Source organism: Trachurus trachurus, assembly GCF_905171665.1.
Source record: "Trachurus trachurus genome assembly, chromosome: 12".
Classification (NCBI taxonomy): Eukaryota; Metazoa; Chordata; class Actinopteri; order Carangiformes; family Carangidae; genus Trachurus; species Trachurus trachurus.
The window spans coordinates 7,663,243-7,684,980 of record NC_139908.1 but is presented as its reverse complement, the minus strand read 5'-3'; the positions used below and the strand labels follow the sequence as shown (position 1 = coordinate 7,684,980).

Genomic DNA, 21,738 nt, shown 5'->3' with positions numbered 1-21,738 from the left:
TGAGGGACAGACCCATTTATCCTTCACTGAATACGAGTCGAACAAAAATGAGACATGAGAAGCTATTTATAATAGGTTGTATTTTACAACTATTATCCATTCACAAAATGAAATGAGCTGCAGAGGATTCCATGTCGTTTAACACTCTTAAGGACTTTAAACCTAATTAAACTTGATTTTCTCGACTTTGTTTGGAGTATGATGACGTCCCACGTATAACGTAATTTATTGTGGGCATTTACTCGTGTTGACAGTTTCATTAGTCATATTATTCATCTCTTATGTTAATTGTTGTGCTGTTGGATTAGCATTTTAAATTTAATTAATCATGGTATTTCCTAAGCTTTTTCTATATTCTCATGCGTTTGCCGTCATTGAATTTTGTTTTGAAAATGTGTTCAAATAAAGTCTTGGAGGAAAAAAAAAATTGCATTAGAGTAATTCATGACAGAGAGCGATTCAAGTTGGAAACAATGAGTGAAAACACGGTTCAGACTTGACTCCATTTTTATTGAATTACTAGACAGTGATCCATAATTTCTTTGCACATCCTCATTGAACCATAGTAGAAGACTTAAGGACAAGAGGACCGTCAGTTATCTATGAGGGGACATGCACTGATGCACAAACGCACACACATGCGTGTAGATACACACACACATACACACACAAAGATATTGTGCTTTACAGAGATCCCATCTTTTTATCTGAGGTTTTTTTTTTTCATCCTGATGATCCAGGAGAAGCTGAGGAGATGATTCCAGTTGATGCGTCTTACAGAAACACACACTCACACACACACACGCACACACACTTGCAGAACATGGCTAAAAGTACATGCTCTCACATCGCACTGACAACTCGATCTTCTGAACTTCTCCTTCCTTGGTTTAAGTTTGACTCTATAAAGTTAAAATATCTATGTTTTTACTGTTCAGCTTCAGAACAAGTTATTAAGACAGAGGACTGGATTGTTGAAATGCAAAAGTTGGTCGTTGTTTATGGCACAAGGTTTCTTTTTGGCCTCACCTTGTGCTTTTATTGTGGATTGCTGACGCACAAGTTGGCTTTCTCTCCCTCCCTCCCTCTCTCTCTCTCTTTCTCTCTGAAGTACTGAGACTGTGTAACCAGTAAAGGGTGATATTATTGCTCCACTGTTTCTCATGCACACACAACTACAACACTACAGACTCTACGAATGGATTTGCGCAGTGCACTGTCTGCTGTGTAATTGCATTTCCTACCCTACCGTGAACGTTGATGCTACTCTGTACTGTACTGTAGGTGCTGCCAAGCCTCACACTTGACTATATTAGTTTCTCTGGACTGCAGGTGTAAAGGTACAGTAGATAGATGCTACAGCAGCCGTAAAGAATGAGATCCGAGTGTTAACTATCCTTAAGTTGTGTTTTTCATATTAAACTCCCGACGTCTAATTGACAAAACACTTGACTGACACACACATACGTACACACACACACGCACAAGCTTAACAATCCCTTTTGCCAATGCTTTCAAGCTTCGGCCTTACGATACGACAGTGACTTCTGAACATCGAGGTGACCCCGTCCATTTAGGATGATTGGGTTTAAGAGCTGCTGGCACCGGCTACGTCGGGTCTGCTGCGAAGACGACAGAACAAAACAAGGAGGTCTTATTTAGACTCGGGTTGTGTTTATGTACGGGTGACAGACTGCTGACACAAGACTGTCTCTTCGTCTGTATGTGTGAACTAAAACATCTTAAGAGGACTCACTCTGTTCTGCTCGCTGCTGTTGGCTCCGGCCCGTACAGAAAGCTATTCATCCTTGAATGAAAGGGAAGGAGAGGAAGGAAAAAAAAAAACCAGAGAGGTTGTTAGAGCCGGATTTATTGTTGTGATGCTCTCGTATGTTGTGAATTTGAAGACACGTGCAGTTTGTGATTCAGCGTATTAGTCAGCAAAGAGATTTGTGTGTAATTCTGCAGCTTTGTTCCAACATTTATTATCAGTGTAATGGATCACTCTGCAATAAGGACGGGCTCATTTATTTTACTGTAGTGATAAATGAGATGAAAGTGATGCATTTAGCATCTTTTTTTTCTCCTCTCTGTCTTTTTTTCTGTAATTGCAACCATAACCAGATCCAATTGGTCCTCATCCAGCAGAAGAGTCCCTGTGATCTAAAAGTGTGCCATCTGATAAATGAGTGCTTCAGCCAAGGATAAAATAAAAACCCACTGAGGCTGGGGCTACTGCTGCCTCCACAGAGGGCAGTAACGAGAGACAGGAGAGTTGGTGCTTACTTCGAGTTCTCTGCCGCGTCTTTCAGTTCCTTGTCGAGTCTAAAAAGGTGAGAGTTCAAACGACAAGATGAATATAAAGTCATTTTAAAAAAGGAAAGCTGCGGCCCGGAGGAGGTGGGCATGGTCTCACCTAATGATGCACTCTGGGATCTGGATGTATTCCATGGGGATGAGCTCCTGCAGCTCGTCCAAACTGTTCACATACTTTATCTTACTGCTGAACTTGGCGCTGGGACAAGAACGACACACACACACACACACACACACACGTATAAATATAAAGCGCAGTGACATCCATGTGTTCCCATAAGCACACACACAAACACCCAGAAACCAACTGGTACGAGTAACCTCAAAAGTAGGTTACACTTTAAAGATGCTATATGAAAATTTCCAGATAGTAACTAAATAACTACTTAGCTGCTTTAATATTTTAACCTTATGATGCAATAAATGAAAAGTTAAAGCGGCAAAGTTACTACAGTTCATAAAATTACATTTATACCGATTTAATGAAAATCCATCCAGTCGTTGTTCAGATATTTCACTGAAAACCATAAATGTCACCTTCATTTGGTGCTAAAGGGAAAGTCGGAGGAAACCAGAACAGCTCAACCTGATGTAAATCCATGTTATAGATTTTTTTTAAAAAGTCATTTTTACCTGATGAATGGCTTGGTAATGGCTAGAATAGTCCTGATAAACCACGATGGATGGAGGATAATGAAGGATTTCAAATTCTTCCTGAGCCTGAGGGAAACACAGTATGACACATATTATAAATGTTTATGTCCGTGTTGGAGCTCATTTAACTTTCTGAAGCGATATAAGAAGAGTCGTTGAATACTATAGGTGTATTTGAACAGGACAGACCTTCTGTCAATCATCTGGTAGCATTTCTTCAGCCAGCCAAGACCAGGCATTCTTCTGTGGGGCGTCGCTCCGTTCAGGTACACGATCATGTAGTCCTCCGCCACCATCAGCTCCAGCGTGCTGATCACATACCTGAAGACACACAAATATATACACAGAAATATGTGTGCTATCCTGTAAAAGACAAAAAATACATGTTTTTTTCCCTTTAGAATTCGAGACGTAACTTTTGTGAGCCATATTTCAAAGAATAAGACTCTGAAGCCATGCTAGCACTGTGCTAATGCTTCCATCAAAATGCTAATGTCAGCATGTTTGGCCTGTTATGGATCTCATACAGTATGAGCCATATAGCTAATAATGTGGTGGTCACATAAAAATCTTGACCTGATAATGGTGCTAGAGAGGAAAGGTCAAAAGGTCATCAATGGTCATCCCAAGAGGAGCTTGAATGTGTATTAAATTTCATGGCAATCCATCCAATAGATGTCAAAAAATATACTGTAAGTGTGGTTCATGGTGGTGGTGGTGGACCGATCGATCGATATTGCAATCTCAAGAGCTAATAGGCTACATCCAGCATGGCTAAAAATTAAAAACACTTTTCTACTTTCATTGTGTTCGCCTTGAGAGAAATGGGAATATTACAACTAATAATACAAGTGACAAACAGCAAGTACCAACATGACTAAACCATCAGGGCCAGAAAATAAAGACATCACATCTACGGCTTCGGCTTGTCACCGCCGCGTCCCAGTGGACAGATGTGATGCCTCACAGCTGCCATGTATTGAAATCGGTACAAACTCCTGAAGAAAGAAAGAAAAAAAAGGCAATGTCACTGTGTTTTTAAAGTTACATATGTCGACGTGGTGAAATCTAGGGGCAAGAGACGCAGACCCTGTGTTTAATTTAAATCTGAATGCCAACAATATGAGGAAATAGGAGGCAAGTCGAGTCCAGGTTTTGAAAAAACTAGCAGCATTTTTTTTTAATTCAAAGTCTTTCGTCTGATGTTGGCTACGAGAAATTGGTACAAACGTTGCTTCATGGATGAGCTGTTTTGCTTTGAATTTCTTCTCTTTTTTGTCCTCTCTGCATCAGTCTCAGCAGCTCAATCAGACTTCTACCTTTTTCTTTAAAATCCAATACTCTGATTCAAGCAAAAAAAGAAGCCATTATCTCTGTCTCATTTCTCTCCTCGCCCCCCCCTCCTCGTCCCACCTTCCTCTCCTTCTCGATCAGCAGGAAGCTTTGTCAATTTTTGACAATATCCTCATCTACTACAGTCCTTCCAGTTTCCTCAGTAGCTCCTCCAACTTCAATGAGTTTAGGATCGCTCTGTGTCTCGCCTCCCCCCTGATCCAATGTCATTCTCCAGCTTACAAACCAACATCCACTCTGTTTCGTGACTATTGTGACTATCTCCCACTGACATCAAGCTGTATACCGTTCACCTCCCAGGATCGGTTCTTCTCCTCCTCGCAAGTATTCAGACTTGAAGCCATCTGGCATCGGAAAGTGCAGACACTACGGTTTACCTCCTTTCATTCCTATCCAAAACTCTCGGAAATGCCAGCTTACTCAATATCTTTCACAGAACAGCCTGTGGGATCCCAACAACACTGTCCAAGCATGAAATGCATCTGTGCCAGCACGACAGTGAAGACATCAGCATGGGAGTCTGAGCAAACAAGCCAGATTATCACTTTATTTAGAGAGCAGACAGTTTGCTTTGTGCAAAGGGGGCTGTGTCCGATTTAATTTAGTGAATACATTTAATTATAAATATAAAAAACAAATCATAATGATGATGACAAATATAACATTTTAATTTAGTTAATGAAATAAGGCTGCATCCTCCATTTGTTAAACACAATCTAAGAATAAATTGCATTTTCAAAATGACATACTCTTTCTCCAAATTCAAACAAAGATGAACTCTGTGTGGTCGCAGGTATACGGTTAATGGATTTGAGCTAAATACAATGTCAGCATAATGACAAACCATCGTCACTAAAGTTCAGCTGTAGTGTTTGTTTTGCACAAATTTGGATACCAGGCTAAAAACACAAACAGTCAACCACAATACCACAATAAACACGGTTGCACTACGAACTCACCAAACTATGACCATTCAGTACTGTCATGTATGGATTGTTTTATATATGTGTGATATGTGGATTCTATTTATACGTATATACTGTATATGCATTGTGTTTATGCACCATTAGGAGCAGCATCTCCAATTTCGTTGTATCTGATACAATGACAATAAAGCTTCTATTCTTCTTATTCTTATTCTTCTATGGTGATACACAAACCCACAGGATCGCCATAGCTATGACTCACATCCTTTGGAAAACCATGAATGACTGGAAAAACGTTATGCCGTATAATTTTTAGTAGTTATTAGCAGTATGGCTCTGGGGACCAATATTTGTCACTGAAATATTTAAGCACTTAAAGGACGTTCATAGTCCCCAGAAAATGAACCCTTTGACTTTGGTGTCCACTTATTTCTCTGTCGTAACAACCATGGTTTTCAAATGCGTGGTTTTTAGTTTTAAAAAAAAGAAAATCTCAGTCCAACTATTGGATGGAGTGCCATGTAATTCGCTGCAGCCATTCATGTTCCCCGCAGGATAAATTGAAATAGCTTTGGTGATCTTCTAACTTCTCATCGAGTGTGGCTAAAATGCAAAGAGAACTGCAGGAGCAATAACTGTAACGCTGCTTTAATTAAAAATTTGGATGAGTGACAGAAATTTTAAACTATGAACACGGGAAGAAGAAGAAAAAAAAGTGTTTGTTAGTCACTGCGGTGTATAATACTCACAGGAAGAGGTTCTCCATTATTTCATGATAGTCCTCTCTGTCACTGTCTGGCAGGAAACAGGCAGCAAACACTATAATGGCATTCACTCCGTTGCTATAGTAGCCTGAAAAAAACACACAAAAATAATAAGAAAAAGGAATATAAGAGTCAAGTTGACCTTGTTCCATTGTTGGTGAGAGATTGGCCTTAATTAGCATAGTTTTCATAATTTGATTGTTCTTTCATTTTCCTCCTTTTTTGTTCTGTTTATCTGCCAATCTGTGTCTCTTTTGTACGACTGTCTCTCCGTCCCGTTTCCTCTCACTACTTTTTCAGATTAATGTAATTTCCTTTTATTCACCAGCCCATTCATCAGCAGATTTGGTGTCACTCAGACAGAGGGCCTTTCATCAAAATGACAGAGCTGGTGATATTGACTGCTCGGTGACAGACGTCTCTTGTTTCCATGGGACGGCTGCGTGTCACTTAAGCCCACGGCGCAGAGCAGCAGCGGGAAAGTAAAATGCACTACCTGCTATGGTTATATGGGCTCCGATTTCCATCAGTAATGGTGATGTCGCTGGGATTTACTGAAGGCACGGGCTTATTAGGGTGCAAGCCCTTGGCCCTTGGGTTTTAGTAGGCCCCATGGAGAGGGAAGAGGAGGGAAAGATGGGGCCCCTGCCTGTGAAATCAATATGGTATGACTCCATGTACGGCCTCAATTCAAAAACCCAAGTCCCCGAGCAGTCTTAATGCAGCTGTAGATGGGTAATAAATTAATGGAAACTGTTATAGTAGGAGTTGGGAGGGACACCAACACCTCCAACGCTCCTTGACAAATATTCTTCAAGTCTCTGGAGCTCTGCTGCAGGGAAAACATCATCATTCTTCCTCATTTGGTGTTTTATAGAGCTGCGAGTCAACTGAGAGAAAAATAACGCTATTGGCTGTTTTTTTTAAAGCTCAAATATTCATCTTAAAACACATTTCACTGCTCCCCTCATTCCCTCTAATGGAAGCATGGGTTTCTCCTTTAATCCATCACCTGTCTGTATGCTCGTAGCGAGTGGTTTTGGTCAGCGACCTCCACCCTACATTAAACACATTCACTGTTATATTGTTAAGTGGCCACTTCACTGCTTTTCAGCCTGAATCCTATATTGTTCAGAAGTTCAGTGGGGGGAGAAAAAAAAAAAAAAGGACATCAAATTTTCCACTGTTTTGTTTGTGGAGAGTTTCCTCTCTGATGGTCAATGTGTTATGTAAAACTCAGCAGCTGGCTTCAGCTGCAGCCTGTGTTTCCTGGTTGTTGGTTGGCTCCAGCCCAAGGTGAAGATGAGGCATCTCCAGAATGATCAACATCACTCTGCCGACTTGTTTTCCAGCTCAGTCACAACAGGTGATTCTGTTACTTGGATTAAAGCCGACTGAAAAAAACACACACTCCCGCATTCCTTCTCCTGAATAGATGCTGTTCGTTTTAGACAGTTTTTGATTCGGTTGTTTGTCTCTGTTTATCTTGGTGCCAGCAGCGCTGACATGTGGCAGAATTACAACAAATACTGGGAGTTATAAGAAGAGCTACCTAAGAATAGGTTCGCATTTCTTCAAGTCTCCACGATGCCACAGTTTCTGGTAGCTGCGACTGCTCTTCCTGTTCAGCCTGCCTGTTTTATATCGTCTAATGTGAATCCAGTATAAGTCGTGTTGGAGTAAAGATGAGATTGAATGTGCATTCATAAAAACAGACGTAGATGTAAACTGTTTGATGATTAATCCACTGATCCTACTAACCTGCTGCCTTACGATGCAAAAAGAAAGTGGAGGTATGTTTGTGGGGTGTCATCTCACTCTCATCTGAACTTATAGTTGTTCAACGACATATTTTGTAAACGTGAACTTGTCCTTTACCTGCATGGCAGTGGCATTTCATTAGCTCGTGTTCGATATATTTGAAAAATGTGGAAGTTCAGCTCAGGATCTAGTTGCAACGATGATGATCTAACTAGATAACAGCCACAAGTTGTGATTGTGTTGCAGTTGAATATTCACCTCCGTGGGAGATGACTCTCATGTAGGGCTCGATGATCTTCATGTTGATGCGGTGCTCCTGCTCCCCGATGACCACCGTCCTCCACAGCTTTCCGTCCTGACGCTCCTCCTCGGCGCTGTATGTTGGGATGGGATCATAAGGCTCACACGGCCCACTCCTACTGGCTGCATTTGATTCTGCTGTAGACGGGAGAAAAATAAGAGCACAATAATATACACTATACTCACAAAAAGTTAGGGATGTTTGGCTTTTGGATTAAATTTCAGAATGCACCTAAAATGCACTATAACCTTTACAGGTGAACTGAATTTAACCATCTCTAAACTTTGTCCAATTGTTCAATGTTTCAGTACTTATTGAGTAACATGCTGATTAACCACAAAAATCACAAGCATACTGCAAAAACTCAAAATCTTTCAGAGAATATTTGTCTTATTTCTTGTCAAAATGTCTAATTTCTAGTCAAAACTAATCTCTTTTCACTTAAAATAAGACTCATCACCTAAAAATGAACTTGTTTTTAGATCATTTTCATTTGTTTCAAACAAATCTTTCACTTGAAATAAGTAGAAAAATCTGCCAGTGAAAGCAAGTTTGTTGTGCTTGTAATAAGAAAGAAAAACTTATTGATTCACTATCAGATTTTTCTACTTATTTCAAGTGAAAATATCCTTGAAAGAAGTAAAAAGTGTCTAAAAACAAGCTACTTTTTAATGTGAGGAGTCTTATTTTAAGTATAATGAGATTTGTTTTGACTAGAAATGACATTTTGACTAGAAATAAGACAAATATTCTTGTTAAGATTTTGAGTTTTTGCAGTGCACCATCTGATTTACCGTCTGTTCTAGTTCAATGACAACTTATATACAGTCCTCTTCTCTCTCCCTCTCCTCTCCACCATGTTCAAATGTTGACATCATGAGACCAAGACAACACTTTGATCCAATTGATCAAGTTATTGAGACATTGATATTTTTGTTGTGCTATAGCCACCACTGTTGTTAGCTTTTGTTTGAGATAAAGAAATGACCATTGCATCCTTCTACTTTGAAGGCCTGCTTTCATGATAGAATATCACTGTAGCATTAACTTTTTATAGGGATATTCTTGTCAAATATCCCTAACTTTTTGTGAGTAGTGTATAATATCAGTGATGGCTCTGTACAAGTGTCTCTGTAAACCATGACGGTATGAACTACCATCCCCGTGAAGGGAATTCAGCCATTGTTAATCTTATTATCTGGACCTGTGGGTTTCCTCTTGTGCCATGTCAGTCAGTGGTTTTTTTTTCTTTCTTTTTTCTAATGAGCCTCTCAACCCTTTTTCACAAGTTTTACTTAACAAAATACGAGTCTAGTGAGTGAGGAAATTCAGACCTTGTAAAGAAGGAGCGGAAAGCTGCAAACTCAACTTAAAATTCATGACTCCAGTGTAAATTATCAACATTTCAGCACATCTCGCCTCCTCCTGCAAGATCATGATGACTCAGGACTGTGTGGTGCTGCTGGTGCTGGTGGTGCTGGTGGGGGACGGAGGGGGTTGAACTGATCTTGGTTCTTGATTCTTAACAACCCACCTTCCCAGTCTGTTTCGTGGTCCGTGTAGTCGAGGTAGTCCCCCTCATCCGGCGTGTCGAGGTCGTCCACGTTGATGTCGAGATCGTCCGGCGTCTCCCCCAGGTCGTCCTCGCTCTGGTCCAGTGACAGGCTGATACGAGGGGCGGATAGCTTCTTTCTCTGGGAGGGGCCTCCTTGCAGAGGAAGAGAGGTAGGAGGGACTAGTGGAGGAAGGAAGAAAACAAAACAGCAGATAAAAGTAGTTATTCGCTTGGGCCATGATGGGTATCTGACTGATTGAGATGTCAAAATCTTTATGTTTCCTCTTGAATGACTGTTGGTTTGATCGTCGAGAGTCTGACTCAACGCTCACCTGGTCTGCCCTCGCCCCCCTCAGAGTTCATCTTGCTCTCTGATGCCGGGTCCATCCCCAGGAGGACCTGAGGAGATAATTACAGTCGTTGAACAGACTCTCGTGATACAATAACAAAACCCGGAGAGTACCATAACCAGCCACATCATCCACACTTCACGCTATTTTTATGTTTTTACTCCCTTCCAACACAAGGGGAAATGACCTGCTTATTTATTCCTATACATCTATCCAACAGTTACTCAGATTTAGGTTTTATATACAAAACAGATGTGTTTTACAAGGACTTTAAAATGACATTTAACTACCTAACAGTCTATCAAATTGGCTCAACAAAACGTCAGCAGTTAAATCTTGCTTGTGGCTCATTTATGCATCAATACTGACAATCAAATAATATAATAAACATGGACTCACACAGGGCCCATTTTCCCGCATTGTTTTACTGGTGATACTTTCAGTGCATTTTGCTGATGGTCTTCACTTTCCAATGCATAACTGGTTTTCAATGGATTATTTTTATATTGCAGTATGGCTACTGTCTTTTAGGTAAAGATTATGAATACATCCCCCACAACTGAAAACCCATCTCTAAAATATTGTTTCTTCACATAAAAATGTGATGAAATAAAATAAAAAGTCTGTCTGTCTTGAGTAAGAAATACTGTGATATCATCCCAAAAAAAGTATTTTCTATTTGCAGTCTATATACTGTAACCATCTTTTCTGTGCATCTGCACACGGAACAATATGACCCACTATTTACAGCTATTTATTAAGATGTTGCACAGAAACACACCATAATATAATACTGTAAGTCAGAAAGCTAATGAGTTTGATGGAGCGGGTTAGGGTTTTGTCAATGATACGCAACAACAAATGGACCAATGCCAATACATCAGCCAATATGAGGTTATTGCAGATATACTGGTATTGGCGTGTTGGCCAATAAGTACATTTTTCAGCTCAGAAACACAAAACGAGGTTTGAGGTAAAGTCTTTATGTTATAGTTTGTCCAGCAGAGAGCACTGACAAAGTGATGGTCTCAACTGTAAACTGACCTACTTATTGTGTGTGCTCTGTCACATGATTGAATTTGATAAAATCCATTTCAAGATTGTTGCTTTTGTTGAAAGCTTTTTTGTTTAGTTTTTTTGTCACCATCAGTATCTGCCTAACAAGTCCTGATTGTTTCGGGTTAAAGCACAGGAAATAAAAGAAGCCCCCAAACACCAGAATGTGTTAAAACATGCTGTTAATGATTGTTCTTGTCTAAACAGATGTTTCTGTAGTCATCAGAGAGTGGTGGAGGGGAGGGAGGGGGGTAAAGACAAGAGTGGTGAGGAGGTAGAGGGGGGAGAAAAGGGGGAGAGATGAGGAAGAAGAGACAGATTTTGAGGTGAAAAGGTCATCTTCCCCTGTGAATAATCCTTCCATTTAAACTGGAGGAGAGGGAGGAGGAGGAGGATGCTGAAGGGGGCGTGGGGGATGGAGGGGGCTGTTACATCATGACAAGCTCACTCCCCCCTCCTCGCTCGCTGCCTTTTCTTTTTTTTTTTCCTTCTCTAGTGCTGATTCAAATCGAATGACTGCACGCTCGCCTGAGCACAGATTGGGCAGAGATGCAAATTCACAGTGAGTCACGTGTGCTCGCTCGCTCGCTCGCACGAAAAAGAAACATCCTTGTTCCTCCCCCGGTATATACAGTATATACGCTCAGCCTGGAACAAGGAAAATGTGATTGCATTAGCAGATGCAAGAGAAAGAAGAAGGGGAAAAAATGCTGAATGGCTGATCCCTGTACAGTGGAGAGAGACGACTGTCATGACATGCTGACAATTCATAGAAATACAGTATGTCCACACAATAAACACACAGATAATAAACACACAGTGGCAACACACAGCAAAATAACACAATCAGCATCATCCGTTGTGAGCATCCTCCATGGATGATGATGATGCTGCTTCACATCCACATCCACAGTGCTGATGACAGCAGCCCCTCCCTCCCCCCACACTCTCCCTCTCTTCCTGTCTGCTGGCTGTGAGGAGGAAAAAAAAAAAGAAAAAAAGGAAAGAACATATCCCTCTTTCTCCTCTTTTTATCTTCACCAAATAAAAACACCCATCTACTCACCGCTGCTGGGGCTCGGGGGTTGTGTGTGTCCTCCTGCGTCTCAGAGCATGGATGTGCTTCCCAGATCCCCTGCCTATTTCCTGCTTTTCCCAGCCTCTCTCGGTGGAGAGATGCTCAGCTTACAAACACCTCACAGCTTCCACCATTTTGTGGTCACATGATCTGGGCCATTACCAAATAAGGGCGATCACCTGCTACAACGGCTCTGTGCACAGCAGCAGCCTCCTCCAGGCAGTGCAACTGAACGAAGGGAAGGGAGGAGGGGGGGTGGGGGGTGGTGGTATAAGAGGGCGTGTTTGTGTGTCATTATTTTCCTTGACTGGAGGGGATAAAGTGTGTGTGTATATGTGTAGGCGCTGTTGTGTTATTATTACCCGCAAAAGAGTGTGGGACTAGCTGTTAAAGCCTGACAGTAGATTTGTGAGCCAGATTGTGCAGCGACTGGATTTTTTATTAACCCTCAGGGTAAAAAAAAAAAAAGAAAAGCAATAACAATCAGAAGCGAGAACATTGTCAGCTTCATGTGCTGATAATATTCACATTCTTTACCACATGCTGGTAAGAAAATAGGAACTTGATCCAACGCAAATATCTGACGCTTCCCCCACCAACATCTGCTGTAGCTACTGTCTTTAAGGCAACTTCAAATGTGTCTTTTATATTCTACATTAGCACCTGAACTCTTCAACCCCTTAAACAAGCAAACTAAAGCCACAAAAGCAGATAAAAATCAATAGTACCTAGACAGTTTCTGCTTCCGTGTGGAAACGTTGCATTGTTCTCCCCACAGGTCCTAACCTAAGCTGAAAGCCTCTTTTCACTTACCGCTGCTCAGTCCCAAAAGTTTAGACAGGAAGACGGAGAGCAGCCTGGCAGACCTTTGTACGGATGTGCTGGTCAAACAATGGGCAAAGGTTGTTAACCACAGCGCAGTAATCACTGTGGCCACGCCTGTAGCTGCAGCACACAGTATAGGGCTTTGCAAAAATTATACAGTACATGCAGTATGAATGTTAGTATTTTGTATATTCTACATATTTCTGTATGTTTTTTCATATATTCTGATGTCAATTTTGTGCAAGAGATATAAGAAACAGTGAAGAATTCAGTTGGTTTAAAAACATGTGTAGTTTTTAATATCTATAATCAGTGAAAAATTGTGAAAAAAAAAATAAAAAGAAATAATTTCACAGGCTTCATGTTTTTTTTTTTTTGTTCTTGCAGAGAGATAAAGCTATCAAGACAATTGTATGTACTTCCTTGTAGGATATCCCTCACTTCCTCATCCCACAGCGGTGAGACAGGGTGGGTTGCATTCTTTCAAGATTAGACTTTTACAAACCAGTTCGATAGCAGCAGATGATTCTCGCACACAATAGAAAAGTAAAGAGTGTGTAACAGTGAATGTATATGAACATAAAGTGACAATGTAATTGTCTATTTCACTTTTGTTGCAGTAGAAAGTGTTTTTTTTTAATAACATTAACTGGACGATGAGCTGGATGCAGATGTAGTACACTGTCACTGTGCATCTTACCTGACACCACAGGTAAAATGTCCACAGAAGAAGTGTTTTTGACTGTAACCAGCTCGCTTGTTCCTAAAAAAAAGGGGCCGAAACTCATCATCGCTCCGTCCCGATACGTCGCTCATTCCAGGTTGAACTTCTCCAGGTTGTTTTTGAAGAGCGTGTTTTTGACGGCCTTGAAGACGACGCGGATGTTCTCCGTGTCCGTGGCGCAGGTGTAGTGCCAGTAAAGCTGCTTGGTGTGCCCGCTGTGATGCTCCTTGTACATTTGGAGGATGAACTCTTGCGCGGCGTTGGCGTCACACTGAGGCCCTGTTTAGAAATTAGAAATTAGAAATACTTTATTTAATCCCCGAGGGGAAATTTAAAATGTCACAGAGCAGCAGCAAGACAATACAGACAACAACACAGATCACAAACACTGAGTAAAATAGATGAAGACATAAAAACACATAGTGTAATAAAACACAAAATAAAAAAAGAAAGAAATATATGAATAAGAGATGCGTGTAAAAGGTTAAAAAGTTAAGAAGTGCTGTGTGGTCAGAGTCAGAGGGAATCAGACTTTATCACTCTTATTCATTATTCCCAAAGAAATACAGTCAGAACTGTTTATAACATGTATTTCAGATGGTTGCCTTGAAAAAAAATGCTCTATTGGGTGATTTTACACTTCATTAATTCTGCAACTAACAAACATTTTACATCATATTCTAATGTAATGGTTGAAATAAAATAACAACAACATTGTTTCTGAGGCCAAGATGATGAAATTGACTGTTTTCCAAACCCAATAATATGACATTCACTATGTAAAATAGCAACAAACAAAAAAAAAAGCAGCAAATACACCACACAGGGTAATAAAAGTGGAAACAACTAACTAGTGAATGTTTGGTATTTTAACTGATCATCAAGATAGTTTCTGGTCAACTTTCGGTTGCATTCCTCAAAAGGAGAAGAGTGTGTTTCATTCACCTTTGAAGGCCGGGAAGTAGGTCGCCAGATGTGAGCGTACGATTTTCTCAGTCAGCAGGTCTGTTTTGTTCAGGAAGAGGATGGTGGACGACTCCTGGAACCAGGAGTACGTCAGGATGGTCTTGAACAGGGCGAGGCTCTCCTTCAGCCGATTCTGAATGGGGAGAGGGAGAGGGAGAGGGAGAGGGAGAGGGACATTCTTAGACAACAGAAAGGAAGAAGAAATTGTGAATCAAATTGATTCATTTTGAACGACAGCAAAGTTTTTGAGCTTACATCATTCTCGCTCTCATAAAGGACCTGGTCGTACTCGCTGAGCGCCGCCAGGAAAATGATGGACGTGACGTTCTCGAAACAATGAATCCATTTCCTCCTCTCCGAACGCTGCCCGCCCACGTCCACCATCCTGGAGACACACAGCCATCGATTTTAGTAAAATGTACCAAATTGTAATGTGTCTTTGACTTTTATTATATAATTATTATATTACATAACCTGGCTCTATCCAAAGGTATAAAAAAAGACCTGTCTGCTAAAAATAAAAACCACAAATTAACTCATTAGATTGATTAGATAGACTGCAAAAACTCACTCACTCTTAAGAATATTTGTCTTATTTCTAGTCAAAACAAATCTCATTATACTTAAAATAAGACTCATTACATTTAAAAAGTAGCTTATTTTTAGACACGTTTTACTTCATTCAAGCATATTTGCACTTGAAATATGTAGAAAAATCTGAGCAAGTTTTTCTTTCTTATTACAAGCACAAAAAACTTTCGCTGGCAGATTTTTCTAGGTATTTCAAGTGAAAATTTGTTTGAAACAAGTGAAAATGATTGAAAAACAAGATCATTTTTAGGTATTTTAAGTGGAAATAGATTAGTTTTGAGCAGAAATTTGACATTTTGACAAGAAATAAGACAAATATTCTTGGAAAGATTTTTTGCGGTGTAAGAAGTCATCTTTAGAGGTGCTGTCTTTTTGCTCAGCTAAACCTCTGCCTGGCTGCGGCTTCATACTAATCTACAGACTTCAGAGAGCTCAATCTTCTCATCTAACTCTCAGCAAGGAGTAAAATAAATGAGCTAATTTCCCTGAACGTTGAGCTGCTGTTTGAACAGATGAACTCTCTGCAATCATTTCACCAAATGTTCCGATTTCTTCTGTCAAGGATCAAAACAGCATCAGCAGAGACTCAGGGGGAAAAGTTCCTCTTCATTTGTTGTTTTAGTGAGAAAATCATCATAATTTCTTTATCTTTCTTTCTTTCTTTCTTTCTTTCTTTCTTTCTTTCTTTCTTTCTTTTTCTAACTTGCTGTGGCAGGTGAAGTAAAAAAAAATTTGTCCTACCTGAAGATGACTTTTGAAAGGTCGAAGGGGTACTCTATGATGCCCGTGGTGGCCACCCTGACCCTCAAGATGTCCTGCAGGGTCGGGATGTAAAACGGTGATGCGATTCTCTCTAAATCGGTCAAGTAACTGAAAAATCAACGAGAGTGGATACATTTTTATTCCCTGACACACACTCAACTGGATAGAAAAAAAAACATCATAGAGAAAACTGCTCTTGTTCTATCACAGATTTATGTATTTGAGTTGATAAATGGAGGATAAAGCAGCAGCAGCTCTGGTTCTGTGGGAGAGGCTGGTGTTTATGTAAATGACCTGAATATGAATCATATTAAAGTCTTACTATTTGGCAGAGTCTGATAACTGGAATTCCCTCCGGCGGTCGTAGCACCTTTGAACACCGTGGTCATTCCACACTCTCTTAATTGCCTCCACCTGCGAGTCCAACAGAGAGGACGTCTGGTCCACTTCCAGCGTGCTCAACATCTCCGCGTGTCTCTGTCACACAGAAAAACATCCACAGAGGATTTTCATGGTATTTTTCTGAACACTGACTTTGGATCTTTTTTTTGACTCACCAGTAAATAGACATTTAAAAAGATGAGAGCTGCAAAGATGAGAGTTGTGAGTCAGATGTGAGTTTTGTTGCAGCATGGGAAAAAAAATCAAGAAAAGCTAATTGTTAGCCACGCCTGTCAAGTATTTAAATAAACTTTTAGATGAATTGTCACATACAGACATTCATGGCCCCATGATGATGAACCCTGATGACATTTATAGTTTTGAGCAAAATGTCTCTATTGGACTATTGGACTGATCATTATTCATTCTGATGTAGAAATTCTTATTTCTTATTTCAGAGGAATTGTTATTCCTTCAGCACAGTTATTATGACTATTTCTATTACTATTATATTATTATTACAGTTATTATTGCAGTTACAAAGTAAAAATTGTTATGTTATTCATTATTGTGGTTCATCCTAAACATGGCTAATATCGCCAAACTAAAAATAAGTCAACATAACCTACCTAAAAGCTAATATTTTGATGTAGAAACTGCAAGTTTGTTAGCATGCTACATTAGCATTTTGGAGCTTCCTATTGTTATAGTCTTATTATAAATCAGTACAGAGAATATCAACACCTTTATTATGTGTTTTCTTAACCATTTTGTGCTCTTTTTTTTTCCTGTATGTTAGTCACTGTGCAGCACTTTGCTAAACTTTTATGTTTTGAAAATGTGCTACAGAAATGAAGTGAATTGGATTGGACTTTTAGTTAAAGTGTGTGCAGTTTCTCACAATGTTCTGGTCATCGACGAAGTCAATCTTTAGCGTCCTCATGGCGCTGATAAGGGCCTGGATGGCCGTGACGATGTTCTGAAACACCAGCCGAGTGAAGCCCTTCCTGTCAGCTTCAGTGTATCCGTTGCCATGGAGGATCCTCATCTGTTTGATGAAAGTGCTCTTCCCACTTTCACCAGTCCCTAGGCAAATGAGATGAATGAGACCGAAGGATGAAAAATGGAATAAGATCAAAGCAACGCCGGAAATAGGACATCTGTGACATGCACTAAAAGAAAGAGAGAGAAAAAAAAGTCTGAACATCAATCAGCTGCAGATAGACGGGATTTCTGCAACAAAACAAACACAAATGCTGCATTCTTTGGTCTGAGGGAATATTCCCACTGTCTCATTCATAAGTTGCAATATTTTTGGGGTGACGAGTCAGATGGTTGTAACTTAAGCCATCGATTCTTTGTTTTTTCTTGTTTTTATATGTATAATGGATCAATTATATTCATTTTTGTGTGTGTGAAAAGAAAAACACAATCAGATAAAGAAGCAAAATAATGAAATCGGTAAAAATGTAAAATAAATCATAAAGACTCTGCATGGTACAAATGTGTTTCCTTCTCTTATTTGTTAGCGAACACTGAGATGATGTACATGTATCCTCTGCCATGTGTCTACTTTTGTGTGGAACAGCCAACTACTTCCTGTCTGCAGTTTGTAAACTACTCTGGGATAGCAGTGTCAGCTAACCACCTAAAATGCCTAAAAAATGTTAACCATTAGACTGACCTTTACAGCAGGATATTGTTGTCCAAACGGGCTAACTCAAGTTGAAGTTTAAAGTAGTGCTGACCTTTAAACAAAGTCCTTCATGTTTAATGTACTGTTTCCAACATAACCAACAGTCAAGCCTTTATGTGGACTGCTTCGATAGTTGTAAAGCTGTTATGAGCTGCTGTAATATATTTCATACATATTTACTCATCCTTATGGTTGTCAAGATGTCGCTGTACAAATGACTTTGTTGTGTTTGTTTTGCATGCTGACAATTCAGTGTGAATGGCTTTTTGCAGTGATGCATTATTATTTCAGACCCGTGTGTCTTTGTCTATGTGAGGAGTGTGACAGTAAAACTGAACGTCTGCTCTTATCAAAACATGTAGGAGTCTCCTTTGAATTGAATAAGGGAAAAAAAACCCCACAACAAATCTCATGAAGATTATCATGCTCCTGACTCATCACATCAGGCCTTTCAGCAACTATTTCAAGAATGCAAGAGGAAACCTGCTGCCACTTTAAAAGAAACAGTGTTGCCAAATTAAACAAACCAAAGCCCTGTTATCTATTGATCCAGCATTCTTTTTTATTTCCTGGGCTGGTCAGCCAACTCTGTCGAAGTGACTCACTCAGCTCAAAACTATGTCCGAATATTATGATACAGTTGCAATGCTCACAATCTGAAACTGTAAACGGTAACATGGCTCTGAAAATCTACTCGACCACCAAATGTACTGTATCTACATCTCTGCATAGACACTTGTACTGTAATTAAGCCACCTAATTAAACATCTTATTGATGTGAATATAGGTCATCATGACGCTATCAGTTACTGTAGTTGGTCGGGCTGCTTCTTTGTCCCAGACTGAAATACTACTAAAGGTTTTTAAAAAGACAGATCATGAATCCTGGGGATAATTTTGGGGGATTTTGGTGAAAAATCTCAAAAATCATTTGATGGATTTCCATTAAGTTTGTGCAGATGTTCATTCATGGTTCCCAGAGGAGAAACCATCACAACTGTGTCTGGACATTCCCCTTGGATTTCACTCAAGGTTTTTAAGTGAAATCATCAACTAGTGACGCCAACACTAACCTTACTTTTATCAACAAAACTGATATGATATCCCGTGGGCCTCAGCTGCTGTAGCCTACTTTGTTGCCATTTGGTTTAATAGTTTGTAGGGTCTGTTTCTGTTAGATTACAAAGTGTTTTTAGTTATTTTAATATAGATTTCCAGATTTTGGCCTGATTGGTTACATCCACCTGTCACCATTAGCCTATAATATATCAACTCGTTATAATAAGAGTTTATACTAACTTAACAGGAAGTAAAGTATGGTGACTTCCAAGAATTTTGTAGACTATATTATTATCCACCTGTGATTGACACCCCAGAGTGCCAGCTCTGAGAGAAGTGGGTTTTAACAAGTGGTGGGTTCATTAGGCTACTTTCCCCAGCAGCAGTTTCCCGTCTCAGTGAGTGAACACGAGGACGTTAAAGATTAAACTCACCTAAGAGCAGCAGCTTCAGCTCCCGGTGAGAGTTCATCTTGTCCCCGCGGATTCTCCTCTCGATTTCATTGTGTATCCTGCGTCTCTCCGCCTCCTCGGCAGTCATGCAGCACTCCATTGTTGTGGTCCAACTTCACAACTTCACAACTTCTTGTTCTCGGCTGACGGACGGACGGACGGACAGAGAGAGGGAGAGAGAGAGGGAGCGGCGGCGGAGGATGGAGGGGAAGAGAGTGAGAGAGTGAAATGGATGGATAATGATTTTTCTCAGTCAGTCCTCAGCCAGAGAAACTTGTGTCACCGAACAGGTGAGCTGGCGTCTTTCTGCAGTCATTCTTTCTCGTGCAGGATCCAGTTCAGGTGCATTTCACATTCCTGTGCAGCGGGAGGAGGAGGAGGAGGAGGAGGAGGAGGAGGAGGAGGAGGAGGAGGGCGGATGGGCAGGCTCTCAATGAAAGGCAATACAAGTGTGTGTGGATCTCCTTACAGCTCCAAAACTCCCGTGGGCCGCTGAGGACTGAAACTCTTTGCCCACATAGTGAGGTACAGGTCAGTGCAGGAAGGGAGGGAGGGGAAACATTACACACTCATATAAGCACACAAACCCCCCCAAAAAACATAATGATGCCATTGTGGGAGGAACAACTTCAGATCTGTGACCTGTCTTGACTTCATAAGTGTTTTAGCTTTGTCACACCTGTAACACGTGTCCTGGCTGGAATACACCTGTAGGCTTCCTCATCCTCACTGCAACAAAGGCAACCAGTTGAACCACTGGAGGACAGGACAGACAAGATGACAAGATCCTTAGTTGTCAAGGTGTTGTTTAAATGCTAATGACATATCATCACTGATCCCAAGTTTATGTAATGAGACTAGATCTATATGTATGGTTTTTCATGTTCTTTTTGTGATATTTAACTGATTTTGTCTTGGTTTGTGATGCCACTATGTGTGTCTATATTCAGTTCACTATTCAAAAACAAATCAAGTGAGGATGAAACCAGCTGTTCAACAACACATTATACACTGTGGGGCTGCATTCCTCTAATGCTGTGGTATGCAGACAGCAGACATGCAACCATGATAGAATTACCATTAGTGCTTTATGTGCTGTAGTGTATGACTGATATTTAAACTGTAAAGCGTATGGTGGCCCCTGAGGGCTCAACACACTACAACTTAAGAAAACACATGCAGAGACACAAATGTGCTATTAAAAGTTTATGGGGACACAAAAAGTTGACAGACGGTCTTGACTTTGGTGTTTGAAGATGATGTGTCGTATATAAGTCTGTTGGGTTTGTTTTAACTTATATAATATGATTAAGATAAAATTGCAAATATGTTATCTTAGCATCAATCTTTAGCCAGGTTCGTCACATTTTTGTGTCCCCAGAAAGACGTCCATTGTGTCCTAAGTTTTTGCAGCACACTCTGTCAATGTTTTTTCTGAACTTTTAGCATGTTTGTATCTCTAGTTGTCACAAACATCTATTAAAGTTATGGATTAAATCAGTGGGCAACTTCTTTGTTTTGGTAACTGATTGAGTCTTTTATTTTCTTTCAATATAATCTTTAACAGTGACTGTGATAAGCTTCCATGGATATTTTTCGTTATTTAACAACAGTCGAAACAATTTATTAGTCAGGCAAGTAACGGTTAAGATTAATCAATAGGGAAAATAAATGTTTCAGCCCAATTGGTTGATATATTGAATGGATAATGTGTTTGGCCTTGGAGTCTCTCCATCTCTGTATCATCACTAATCCCGCGAACTGCTGCCGCTTTACATTCAGAGTCTGTCCTACAGATATAAAGGTGCTTTGCCATACGATATAAACTCTGTGTACAACACTAAAAAATATAGACCTCTATAACAGAAGTGCTGCCGCAGGCTGCGGCCAGATGGATGTACCACAGAGGAGGATTTGAGGACCGCTCCAGATGAGCTGACAGAGCAGCCAAGGAGACAAACACTTAAATGGCAAAGCAAAGAGTGTGTTGGAGCTGATTTGAAAAAAAAAAACTGAAATGAAATGAAAACCTCCACAGCAAATGAGCAGCAAAATGTCTGTTTATTTATACAATCAGATTTAAAAAAAACAACACTACGCCTGCTTTACCATATCGCAGTGACAGAACCATAAATTAAACAGTACAAATTAGACTGTAATTATTTTTT

General features: G+C 40.1%; 2 protein-coding genes across 4 annotated transcripts; both read right to left on the bottom strand.

Annotated features, from left to right (window-relative positions):
- Window positions 1-579: 579 nt before the first annotated feature.
- Window positions 580-12,985, bottom strand: prune2 (prune homolog 2 with BCH domain). 3 transcript variants are annotated; one of them, XM_083984067.1, is made up of 11 exons: window positions 12,928-12,985; window positions 9,963-10,029; window positions 9,610-9,810; window positions 8,033-8,212; window positions 5,999-6,101; window positions 3,160-3,291; window positions 2,950-3,036; window positions 2,417-2,515; window positions 2,287-2,325; window positions 1,757-1,807; window positions 580-1,622 (listed from the first exon to the last, which is right to left on the bottom strand). In XM_083984067.1, exons 2-11 carry the CDS (start codon window positions 10,015-10,017, stop codon window positions 1,589-1,591), a joined length of 981 nt encoding a protein of 326 aa, XP_083840193.1. In that variant the 5' UTR covers window positions 10,018-10,029; window positions 12,928-12,985; the 3' UTR covers window positions 580-1,588. The 3 variants fall into 3 exon arrangements, with proteins under 3 accessions (XP_083840193.1, XP_083840192.1, XP_083840194.1); XM_083984066.1 differs by lacking the exon at window positions 12,928-12,985 and adding an exon at window positions 12,103-12,109; XM_083984068.1 differs by lacking the exon at window positions 12,928-12,985 and adding an exon at window positions 12,103-12,109 and having other exon boundaries at window positions 8,033-8,209.
- Window positions 12,986-13,325: 340 nt separating this feature from the next.
- On the bottom strand, window positions 13,326-19,869 carry LOC310994848 (guanine nucleotide-binding protein subunit alpha-14-like). Its single transcript, XM_083983715.1, has 7 exons — window positions 19,553-19,869; window positions 17,265-17,449; window positions 16,305-16,459; window positions 15,962-16,090; window positions 14,885-15,014; window positions 14,609-14,762; window positions 13,326-13,942 (listed from the first exon to the last, which is right to left on the bottom strand). Exons 1-7 carry the CDS (start codon window positions 19,668-19,670, stop codon window positions 13,752-13,754), a joined length of 1,062 nt encoding a protein of 353 aa, XP_083839841.1. The 5' UTR covers window positions 19,671-19,869; the 3' UTR covers window positions 13,326-13,751.
- Window positions 19,870-21,738: the final 1,869 nt, after the last annotated feature.